The sequence below is a fragment of the Anser brachyrhynchus genome, assembly GCF_964034855.1.
Source record: "Anser brachyrhynchus genome assembly, chromosome: 16".
In the NCBI taxonomy this organism is placed as follows: Eukaryota; Metazoa; Chordata; class Aves; order Anseriformes; family Anatidae; genus Anser; species Anser brachyrhynchus.
Window position 1 is genome coordinate 6,248,871 of NC_137734.1, and position 12,449 is coordinate 6,261,319.

Below are 12,449 nucleotides of genomic sequence, written 5' to 3' on the forward strand. Positions count from 1 at the left end.
CATAAAACCCCCTCCTGAGTCCGTTCTTTCCACAAATCCCAAATATTGCAGCTTGGCACTTGCTCACTGGGCTGCAGGCTTTTAGAAAAATAGGGAATGGACTGCAGCTGAGGCTGCTCCACTTTTTGGCCTAGACCTTTGACCACAGCCCCTTTTTCTGGGGTCCATCACATTTACCAACCTTTGGCTATATGCAAGAGCTAAGATGAAGACGTTTCCCTAAATACAGTATTTTTTTAAATCTGCTATAGGCCACTCCCTTGGCATTTACTTTATTCATTTTAAAAACAGGAGTTGTAGAAAATTACCTACAAATATTTCACGTTACCAGGTTTTTTTTACACCGTAGTCCAAAGCCAGTAAGGTAAGGAGATTTTTGTTAGAGACTCTAGAGTCCCTCACCTGCTCTCCATGGTCAGGCGCCTTTCAGGGCTTCTCTCAGAAACTTTCGGCCATCCTTTGGCTTATTTGATTTGTGGCTGACAAGACCCAGCTCTGTCCTTAGCAAAAACAGTCGCAAAAACAATCACAAAAACTATTGATGTAACTTAACTTCAGTCCTCAGTAGAACTGGATATCACCCTTCCGTTTCGCAACAGCACCCAGACACTCTTGGGGAGAACGGGGAAAAATGTTCAATATTGCCCCGCCACCTGCTCCTCGCATCTTTTGTGAACAGTGATTTCATTCTACAGCAAAACCACCTAATGAACTTTCAACAAAAATAAAATTAATTTAGAAGTCCAGGATGAAGGAAGCACACATGGCAATCAATGGCTTTGAAACAAGGTTATCGGGTACAGTAGTGCTGAGACACAACAATAAGCGTGACATCTTCCAGTATCTGAGCTATTTGTTTCTCTCAGCTGCAGTATATCTAGAACTCTGACAACATTTCATATAAGGCATTTTTATTTTAAGTTAATAACCTTCCAGTGGGAATTTAGTGTTCCTATGGGCTGAGTTTTATGGTTCCTTTTACAGGCTCACTTCAAATTATAGGCTGGTGAACTTAAAGAAACCCCTCTAAAGAATGCAGGAAAAGTTAATGCTAAGCGGATTTAGGGTAAAATAATTATATGTAGGAGCATTTTATGTAACTTTTACATGCAGATATAAAATGAAGTTAGCTGTGCTAAGCTGCTCTTGTCAGAAGCAGCTTTGTCAATTAAGTCCAGGCCCTTGGTGGCTACGGACGTGCCTAGGAATCATCGTTATGGACCAGACAGCAGCTCTCCTCCTTGGTGTATTTACCATGCCTGCTGAAAATGGGAAGTTACCGCAATCCTGATTAACTCTGTTTTGTTTTTAAGGGCAAAGCATCAACCCCAAACTGGCAGGTCTAATTGGGAGACACGGCCCACAGAACAAGCAGCCATTCACAGTAGCCTTCTTCAAAGCCACTGAGGTTCATCTCCGCAGCATTCGCTCCACGGGAGGGAAGCAAAGGAGCCAGAATCGATCCAAAACGCCAAAGAACCAGGAAGCTTTCCGGGTGTCGAACATTGCAGGTACAGGGAGGTTTGCTGGGTCGGTGTTTGTAGGTGTGGGATAACGCTCTGCTAGATTTGACACTAGATAGGAACAGTTTCACCCATACTCAACGCTGTTTGTTGTCTCTTTGGTCTACCACTTGTTTTCTGTTGCTGCTCTGAAACTACTTGGGATTAGGGATTACTCCAAAAAATTTAGAAAAGTAATGTTTCTTTGAAACAGTGTTCAACTGAAGGATATCCTAATACAATTAAAACAAACAAACAAAAAAAGCCATCTAAACAATCTCCCATATAAATTCTTATCATGAAATTTAAGATAATTACTTTAAAAGAAATAAGTGATCATTATAATAAGGTATTTCAGTGGATCTGAATCAAAATGCTGTACATTTTCAAGAGGCTGCAATTTTAAATTCAGCCCCCAAAATCTTAGTAATTCCAGAAGTTTTGCCTGGAACAGGAAAGCCCATTCCTTGCTCAGGATAACTGCAGCCATTCCAGGGGGAGCTGCGTGTCCTAGTATGGAAGAAAAGCGCCGGGCATTTAAAATAGAAACGTGGCTTAATTACGAGACACCTCGGAGTAGCAGGCCCTTGGTGACGTCCCCAGCAGGAGCTGCAGCACGGGGCGAGCTCCTCTGAGGGCAGTGGCAAATTCCAGCTCTGCTCCTCGAGCATTTTGCCGGATGGAAAGGGAGCTTGCAAGAGAGGGAAGGAGAAGGACCGCCGGGGCACAAGGTGTGACGTCAGGCTATATGCCCAGGTTGAACACAACGTTAAAACAACACTGACAGCTGTGGATGCTCAGATCCATGGTTCAGACCCATGCTTTGTTCTTTGGCCTCACCACGAAGCGCTGTCACCGGCTGTACTCCGGTTGCAGCTGCACGAACAGGTTTTGTATTATTTTCATATCATCATGTTGCTTTTGCAGGCCTGAAGGTGCAATTATCACACACAGCTCAGAATGCAGAGAAGAGTTAAAGGTTGCTTTTCCCCATCACTCCTTGCACAAGTTCTCCTTAATACAACAGGCAATCATCTGAGATACCTGGGTTTTGCCAACATGAGGTCAAAGGAAGCTGGGAGGGAGAGGGTGTTCCCTGGGTGTCTTTGGCTTTTTGCACTTTATATTTTGTGATTAAAGCACGAGAAACTGAAAATGATTAAAAGAAAGCAGCAAGCACAACAGCTGAGCAGCGCCGCCTGCTCCCTGTTGGGTGCTGCCGAGGGCTGGGGGCAGCCCAGGCTGACAGCCCCGCTCCCCACAGAGAACAGCAGCAGCGACCAGCGGCAGGCCTGCAAGAAGCACGAGCTCTACGTCAGCTTCAGGGACCTGGGGTGGCAGGTAAGGGCTCTGCGTCACCAGTGCCAGCTGGGCTGCAAGTCCCTTGGCAGGCTGCTAGAGATCAAGCCAATGTGCGGACTCCCCCCACCCATCCCCCCGGGAAAAAATTATGTATTGATCGTAACATGCTTAAGAAGCGCTTCTGCAAAGTTAGGGTATAGGAGTACTTTAGAACCACAGAACCATTAAGGTTGAAAAGACCTCCAAGATCATCTGGTCCAACCACCACCCTACCACCAATGTCACCCACTAACCCATGTCCCTAGGCACCTCGTCCAACCTTTCCCTGAACACCCCCAGGGACGGCGATGCCACCCGATGAAGAGCAGCTGCTTTAGAGGTGTATAGGACAGCACTAGAAAGGCCAGCGTGCCAGATTTTTGTTTTGCAAGCTCCTGTAATTGTATGCAGACATATGAACTGATAGATTTATGTGTCATTCTACTTTGTGTTTCACTGAACAATATTTCTGTCTTTCTCCACGATCTAATGTCTTCAATTAATCAAGGACTGGATCATCGCTCCAGAGGGCTATGCTGCGTACTACTGTGAAGGAGAATGTGCTTTCCCCTTGAATTCGTACATGAATGCTACAAATCACGCCATTGTGCAGACACTGGTAGGTGTCACGGAGCTTGTAGTACAGTTATTTCTGCTAGGTGCTACTCAGCAATAAGTTTATACCAAAAAGGACCTCTGAGCTAACACGAGAAGGAAGGTCTGCGTTAGCTCTTTAAGATGCCTGCAGCATCTGGCTAAACATGTCTAGCCAAGTGGCCTGAATTAATAGTTGGCTAGGAATTACCCTCTCTTTGCTGCAAGCATTGACATGCTCTCTCTAGTTTAAAGGGGCCCTGTGATAGGCATCTTGATGGTGGTATAGTCCCACTGCACGGGGAGGGAAGAGCAGGATGTGAGACCCATTATCAGCATCTCCTGGAAAAACTCTGTAAGGACGCACACCGTGTGCTGCCGCCAGAAATGGATTTGGGGGCAGGCTGAGGAAGGGGTCAGTGAATCCCGAAATTCCACAGCCCAGCTGCTCTGTGGGTGTATTTGTTTTATGAAGTTGTGCAAAGACGTCCGGATGGGAGCCCTGAGCCAGCGCTTCCACACGACAGCGCCAGCGCTTTGGGAGACCCTCGGTGGCCCCAGCTGCTTCCCCAAAGCCATGCACCACAGCAGCTGGCAGGGCCAGGGGACACGCCAGCCCCCAGCACCCTGGCTGGGCAGCAGCCCTGGCAGTCCTGCTCGGGCTCCCTCCTGGCACAGCCCCAGTCCCCTGCCCGCATCTGTAGGGCACAAGGAGGCTCACTCCGCTTTTTCATCCACGTCCTGTGCCCCGTGCACGTCTAAGGACAGCACTGCAGAAAGCATTAGGGAAACTAGAAACGTCTACATATCCAAGGGAAGAAAATTCACAGTGCTTTTCTCCTGGAGGATTGGTTTTTAGTCGCTTTCCCCCCCTCTCCTCAGAGGTTCTGCAGCCGGGGACCTGGAGCCCTTGGTGCCGGCTGGGTCTCGGTGCTGCCCATGGGGTTGCTCGCAAAACCTTGCCCGCACGTCCCACAGAGTTTATCGTAACTGGTACGCTTCTGCAGAACTCGGACTGCTCTGACAAATGGGAATTTTCTAATGAAAACCTGCCTCACTGAAAGATTTCCAACTAGATCTGACTTCGGTGTGTGTGTCAGCCTCCATACGTGCAGGGGACATCTCAAGACGTTTGTACACAAAGCCAGGTGTTCAAAATATGTCTGAGTGAGCGGGCTGCCTGGGGAAGAGATACTTGGGGGAGGAGAGGGGAAAATACATCTTAACATGCCTCTACTTTAATTCCCCAGGTTCACTTTATAAACCCAGAGACTGTGCCGAAACCCTGCTGTGCTCCTACCCAACTCAATGCCATCTCAGTGCTCTACTTCGATGACAGCTCCAATGTTATCTTAAAAAAATACAGGAACATGGTGGTACGAGCATGTGGCTGTCATTAGATTTGTAAAAGACAGGAAAAAAAAGAAAGAGAAAAGTGATTTGTAAAGAGTGGGTTTCGTACGGATCGCTGGGGGAGGGGAAAAGGTTAGCACTGCAGCAGCGGGCTTAAAAAATCCCAAACAGTTTTTAGGACTGGGCTTCTGAAAGTTCAGACAATGGAACAGTTTCTGCATCTAAGTGGCATTTGAACACATTTTGTTTTAGTTTATTACAGACAATGAGCTTGTAAACTGAAACAAGCCAGACAAACCATTTAAAACCAAATCTGCCTACAAAATTGGCTCCTACAGTACATACTTCTGCAAACGAGTCTTTCAGAAGATTGCAAACACACCACTGTTGATTATGAATTAAAAATTAATAATCTATCCAAGGTGAGAATGTGCCATGACTATTAAACATCTGTAGTTCCTGTAACACACGGTTTGCAATAAAATAAGTGAGCAAAACGTACCTGGATTGAACAGGTATTTTGTTAGAGAATTCTTACTTCCATCCCTCTGCTTCAATTTCGTAAGCAGAAGCAAAGATTAATTAGAAGCAAGTTCCAGTTTTAAACTGCAGTAGCAAAAGCTATATCTGGATTGATTCAAGTTCAAAGGCCAAATGAGTCTAAGAGAAAATAAAGAATTTTCTAATTGTCAAGCAAAAGAACTGAAGAAAATAATTCCCAAGAGCAAGACTTTGGGGATACACTTTTTTTTTTTTGTCAACACGGGAAAATTTCCTCTAGCAACCAGAAAGAATTTGAATTTGCTATGAACTTGAAACAGGAAAGCAGCACAATGTTAATAAATGTTTTGGGATTAAACCTAGGGTTTAGCTGGGGTATCCTAAGCAGTTACAGAGTTGTGAAAGAGAGATAAAGATCCTGCTCCTGTTTGGAAAATATCCATTGACTTCAATGACAGAACAAGTTCCAACACTTTTACAAAAATGCGGAGGCTGGCGTACAGAAGGTGCTGTAAGCTGGGATGTACACTCAGCACCACGCCAACCCAGCAAGAAACCCGACAGGAAACCTTACTTCCCAAGGCCACTGATTATGATACAAAGACACTGCTCTACTATTGGTTTCACCTCTAACAAAATAAAAATAAAGAATCACTTTCGGTAGCCACATCTACAAGATGAAACCAGGGGGAAGGAAAACATCCCCTCGAGGCTCTTCTTTTTCCTTCTTTTAAGTCAGGGGTTACACAAACATCACACCTATGTAATTACAACTCAATTAAAGTTGTTGCGATAAGACCAGAGAGGAGCAGTAACCAGTCGCAAACTGATCCAAAACTTTATCATACGTCGAGATAACAAAAGCAGGACTGGCATGAACTTCACCAGGGAGATAAAAAAAGAAAATTCTGTCCTATTAAAGGCCAGATCCTCAACATATTCAGCTCTAAATCCCAAACTTCAAAAAGCTGAACCTCTAACAGATGGGTCCAGAACATAATAAATGCCTGGACTTGGGTTTCTCTGCACACCGAGGGGATGGGGTGATGCAGCCTCACTGGGAACTTGGCCCCGGATCACTCTGTAGAGCAAAAAGTTTATTTGCTATGAAATAAATTGGAAACTTGTTTCTGGTTGTTTAATTCTAATCGCATTCAAGTCAATTGGTGTTTTCCCAGCAGTTTTCCTGGCAGCAGGATTAGGCTTATGGGAAAGTGGAAGTCTCTCCATGGCACTGGTAGCTTTTGGACTGCCAAGTGTGCCCTGCTTCCAAACCAGGCAACTCAAACACCTGAAGGACCCGCAGCACACACTCTGCAAGCTCAACTCCAGCAAGCTTCCTCCTACCTGGCGCGAGGTGAGACTTTGGCCAATAGTTACAGCCAACACCAGGACAACAGCTGACGCCAAAAGAGCATCTCTCCCGGCAGCCTGCAGACGAGACCTCTCCGCCAAACTGCCAAGTCAAAACTGCCCCCAGGGCATCTCTTATTTAGAGTGAGGCATTGAAATCACACAGATGGGAAGCGCCTTTTGCCATTGTACACGCATACACAGCAGTGCTTCTGTAAACCTCCTAAAGGAGGTTAAGGTGCTGCCTGCAGTGTGAAGCTAATCAGGCCTCAACTTCCACTATTTAGTAGACAAGGGTTAGTTTTTCTTGCGGGTGTTTCAGTGTTGGTGGTCACTGCATCGGTGTATTGCATTTTTAACTTGGACCACGGTATCTTGCTGTATAGGATTCATATATTAAATATTATGTGGGGAGTGTTTGTTTTGGTTTTGCTTTTTTTTTAAACATAATAGGATTTCTGTTGCTAGGCTCAACATCAGCTTCACTGTTTGTACATTTTTATGTAAATAGTTGTCACAAAAGCGGAAGAAGAATTATTTATTTCCATCTCTGAATTCCTTTTCAGTCACATCCAGGAAAAATGATTCTCAGTTCCTAAGAACATTTGTTTCCTTATTTAAGAAGATATTTATTAACAGTTGGCAAAAATGCATACACATTTCTGGTTCTTTTCATAGAGCAGTTGTCAGAAGCCTTTTGTACAAAGTAGTAAAATAAATCATTGCAATTTTACAAAAGATATCCCAACAACATTGTGTATCTGTGTGGTTATTCTCCCTTTATTCAAAGAACCTTTTTGGCCGGGCAATATTTCACCTGGATCCTCTGCTTTCATGTAAATCAACCCCTGTGTACTGGCAAAATCAGCACGTCGCTTTTGGGTGCAGTGCCTCCAGTCCAAACACAGAGGAAAGAATATGAAAAAAATATGAATATGTTTTGCAGCCTGCACTGCAAAGATCCGTGATTGAATTATAGTGCAGCTGTCAGCAGCTGTTTCAAAGAAGCAGGGGGTAAATTAGTTCTGTTTACTGCTAACATAGTTCAGAGATTTAGTCATCCCAATAAAATTTAGAGGCACAAGAAAGGAAAGAAGAAACTCCAAAGAAACATCAGCCAAGAAGCTGACATTTTCTAATTTAGATTGTTTTAGCATATTTCAGAGATGCTGCTGGCATGAGGTTTCCTACTGTGGATACCACACTGCATTGCTATGGAGGCAGCTGAAAAAAATAATGGTCTAAATCCCTGTATTAACTAAACATTACATCTTCGGGGCATAACAGCAATTTTTGGGTTCTTGTTTACTTTGAACTGCGAGCAGAGTTGTGCCAATTTACATAAATGTATTTGCTGATCCAGTGACTTAAATCATCAGCTTTCTGAAGCTGCACTGCCATCTTTCACACGTGATTACAGATCATCAGTAAATGTTTCATGTGCCGACCCAAAGTCCCGCAAAGCGTCAGTGGAAAGGCCTTATTGACCTAACTGAAGTCTGTCCAGACTTCGTATGTCTAGAGTAGTTTTAGGAGGAGGGCCTTCTGGTATTTCTCAGTATGGACCAAGTTCTCCACATTTAAGCCCACTTTAAGTCAGAGGTGGTTCCAGCAAGGGGAAGAAAAATAAGAAATCATTATGTCTTACAGCACCAGTCTTAACTATAGAGCAGCCAAGAGCAGCTTTACCACCAACTTCAACACATCCAGCCTTACATCGTGAAATACCAGTTGGTTTCCAGCTCTGCCACAAATGCACACAATTTGCTGGATATGCTCCGTAGCAGCTTTCCCGGCCTGGGAGCCAAAACTCTGTTCCCAAGTTCCTTGCAGCCTCCCGTCAGTCCGCAGCGCTACTGTGGCTTTGTCTCTTCATCTACTGTTTTGGAAGAGGAATTCTTGACATGAATACGTACACAGCCATAAACGGGCAGGGCCATAAAACTGGAGTGAGCCAGCTTCAAAACTGCTAGATTTATCTGAGTAATGACATTTTAAAGCACATTTATAACATTTCATAGATCAGTTATTTTAACTTCTTTCAGGCCAAACTTTGAGGATGTTATGTTTGCTTAATTGAGCTGTTTTAATTCTGTTCCAGTGCTGACAATAGGACCCTTGGTCCTTACACAGGAAACTGCCTCTGCTGCTGCCAAGGTTCATATAATAAAAGATAATGATTTAAGAGAGCTTTAGTGTAATCTTAAGATTTCTGATTTTTTATGGAAGTGTCAGCTGTAAAGCCTAAAAACAGAGGGAGAGCAGGGCTAGCAGAAGCAGAGCTCAGTGGTGGTGCCAAGGACCACGGGATTTCCTCTACGGCTTCGTTCAATCCATTCAGCCCTGCCAGCAATGGGAACAGAAACTTCTGGATGAAGTAAAACCAACAAAACTCATCTTTTGAGTTCAGGATTTGCATCCTCTGTAGGTTTCCATCCAAATACCCTGCTTGCTGACTTCCACTGCTGCCACAAACACATTACTCACTGTATTCAGCCTTCCTTTGGAGAGAAATTCTACCCAATTAAAGTAAAAAGAGCCTGTTTGAAGTTTTTATTTATCAGGTAATGATTGACAAGAGCTTGAGGCAAAAACTAGAACCACTTTATACTACAGTCATTCATTACCCCAGTACAAAAGCGACATAGGTTATTACGACCACTTTGAGTCACTCTGTTTTAAATAAAAATATCTATTCCCTTCTGCTTAATGCAGCAGAATTCATACTGCTAAGTCAGCAGTAAAATCAGAAGTTTGTGATAACACGTTTAACGCACTGGTTTGTTTCCCAACATGCACACTGTTGTTTCCACAGGGCCTGTTCACTGACCAGGCAATAGGTGAGGACTGAATTTTAACATTTTGAGACTTATTTTGATACCGTGATGTTTGCCACCTGATGGTTGGATTAATTCCATCAATGAAGAAAGTGCAGTCTTTAGACAGCTGAATTTCGGGCTTACATTTATTAGCTTCTCTTCCAGAGAAAAGTACGGTGGAAACTAGGGGAGAAAAAGGAACTTCAAGTCTCAGTCCCACAAACCCTTAGAAATGTAGCTTCACACTTTAACTTTAGACCATTTTGCCTAGTTAAGCATTTAACCATTTGCAGGATAAAGCTCTATAGAGGGCTGCTTGAGTTAACCTCACCCCCCCAAAATTGGCTTTGCTTGTCTGCAATAAAACCCAATCCCAGGCAGTCAGTGGTAATTTGGGGAATGGAGCATTTGTGTCTGGGGGGTGAGTGGCTGTATTCGCTGCAACATCCACGTAATTAGAAACATGCACTTACCCTTTCTGAACTGGGAGCTGAAGGGACTCCAGAATTAACAGCTCTGGATTGCTGATAATTCTGGCCTAATGGTCTTATTTTAGGCAGCTCTTAAGAGAAAAAGGAAGGGGATGCCTGGACCTCAGATCTGTCATGCTTCAGTGCGTCAGCACCTGTAGCTCACGCCCAGAACTTCAGGCTGATGCTAAATTTCCAAGTGAGCACATTCAGATTTGGGAAGTTACTGTGGTTGCAGGGTACAAAAAGCCCCATTAGAGGCATCAGGAGCCTTTTATCCCTGTTCCTGCCTCTCACCTCCATTGCATGAGCTTTCCACTAAGGCCTGTGGCAGGCAACAGCCTCGGTAGTGGCCAGACACTAGCGGTGACACCAGCAGCGTGACCTTTGCCTTGGCTAATGAAGGCAAACTGCTCGGGGCTGCTGGATTTACTCTGGCATTATTTGTCGCTGCTGTGTCAGGTGCTTCATATGAAATACATGGAAGCAAGGTTCGGTGTCTGGATTCTGTTATGAAGGGTCAGAGCTCAAAGATATCTTTTCTCAAGTCCCAACAATTTAAGCCATTTTGTTCGGCGTTTGTAACAAGCTGTAGACAAGAGCAAAGAGGTCGCTGGCTCTACATCTGTCTCACTTGCGCAGAAGCACTAGTCAGCCTCTCAAAGAAGATAGTTGGGCAATTGCTTAATGAGAACAAATTCCTCATCGCAGCTTCCATCTTTGACTATATTCTATGCATACAAGAAGGCAGCACAAATCAACATACTCCACTACCCCAAAACAGACAAAATGAAGAGTTTTGTTCCCAATTTCTTTACTCATTTTTCAGTGATCTGCTGGCACCCACTGACCAGTACTTGGATCCTGAAGCTAAAAATCTAGCTCTTAAATCCAGTGAATTGCATTGTTTGTTCTTCCTTAACAGGGAACCACCTGGCTGGACTTCAGTTTTAGGACTTAGTTACTCCAAGGTCTTGTTTTATGAAACCTCAGGGCTAAGTCTCTGAGCAGACAGCAAACAGAGGTGGGACAAGGCATTTGTGAGAAGCGCACAGCTGCTCATGTTGTGACTGCACAGCCAGCCAGTAAAATCTCCCAGGGTTCTCCTGCAAACCTGGCCAGTGGTCTTGGGGAGAAGCAGCACAATGCTCATGGAGGTTGAGCCACTGTTGAGTTGGAGGAATTTGAATCAAGCAATCTTCTTCCTAACAGGAAGACAGAGATCCCCCCCTCCCTTTTCCCCCCTCCCCCCCCCTTTTTTTTTTTGAAATTGAAGTAACACACAAGCAATTTTAAGTTCAGCCCATCAGTTGTTTTGGTTTCACATGACTACTGAGAAATCAACTGTAAAAGCTGGTGCAGTAACATACACATACCATGCGCAGAACGTGGACTATAAATACTGGCAGGGAGTCTGGTTTAAGAAGCTGCAGTTAATGTTGTGTCAGAACAGCCCTTGGAACCCCCATTTCCAGAGATTTATATTGCAGGGGGGTGGGGAGGGAATAAATCCAATTTTGCTGGAATATTGCCTACAACTTCTCAGCCATAAAACCTTTATTTATGGCTGCTACACAGCATGAAGGATTCAATTTGTCCTTTGTTATGAATTTCAGTGGATCATATAACTGTTTATTTCCAGATATTTTTAAAAAGTTCGCATTTTTGGGTTGCAGAAAAACAAAGCTCTTCATAGCCCATACCAGTGGGGATGTGCTCAGACCACACTCGGTAAAGACAGTACAGTGTGGTCCCAACGTCCTACAATTTCTACTGGGTCTACAGGTGAGAGAGAAGCAGTAATGGACTTCCCTGAGGTCAGTGTGCTTGGGGATGAAGACTAGGCTCTAGATTGAAGTACTCCTGCCCAAACCTCCTCTACCTTGCCTGGTTGGTGCTTGTTGCTGAGTCACAATCCTGCAACCATTTCCATCCTTAGTTAGGTACAGCAACCAGCTCCCCTCGAAGAGCTGCTGCAATACCTGCAGCATCACAGTGATAGGTGGAAAGCATAACCAATGCAAGGCACGAGCTGTATCAGCTCATCCCAGCTTTGTGATATTTCCTGCTCCTAGTAGCAGCTGAGAGCAAGATGTTCAATAAAAAAAACATTGCAACAAGGGCAAGCTGTGCGTCTTCAGAGACACACGGCACTCGACAGCCTGATTCCCCTGCAGTAGCAATGTGGAGTCACAGTAACAGTCCTATTAATTAGCACTTGCAAAACACCATCTTTAAAGCCGTTTCATTGGTATAGTTAGAAAGGAGGACAACTGAATTTTGCATTAACCTATTTCATGTTTCTCACGTGGCTCAAGAACAAGCCTTGAGAAACCTGTTGCTTGGGCAAGAGGTAAGAGCCTCAAGTTAAAAGAGATGGAGACTTCTTCCTGGGAGATGCAGGAGACTAACAGCAAATTAAACCCATAGGTCAATTCTTCTGTTCTCCAGATGGGAGTGACAGTCTTTGAGGAAGCAGATCTGCTTTTCTGCTGCAGCATCTCTCAGACAGTAAA

At 44.4% G+C, this 12,449-nt stretch overlaps 2 protein-coding genes across 2 annotated transcripts in view; one reads left to right on the forward strand and one right to left on the reverse strand.

Annotated features, from left to right (window-relative positions):
* BMP7 (bone morphogenetic protein 7) overlaps positions 1 to 7,384 on the forward strand; it is a 46,014-nt gene extending 38,630 nt beyond the window's left edge. Inside the window, exons 4-7 of the mRNA XM_080558199.1 lie at positions 1,314 to 1,511; positions 2,767 to 2,843; positions 3,352 to 3,462; positions 4,688 to 7,384. Of these exons, the coding sequence (XP_080414325.1) occupies positions 1,314 to 1,511; positions 2,767 to 2,843; positions 3,352 to 3,462; positions 4,688 to 4,837 (536 nt within the window). The 3' untranslated portion in view covers positions 4,838 to 7,384. The remainder of the gene's footprint in view (positions 1 to 1,313; positions 1,512 to 2,766; positions 2,844 to 3,351; positions 3,463 to 4,687) is intronic.
* The window catches only part of SPO11 (SPO11 initiator of meiotic double strand breaks), a 331,434-nt gene that overhangs the window by 80,173 nt on the left and 238,812 nt on the right, over positions 1 to 12,449 (reverse strand). The window lies entirely within an intron of this gene.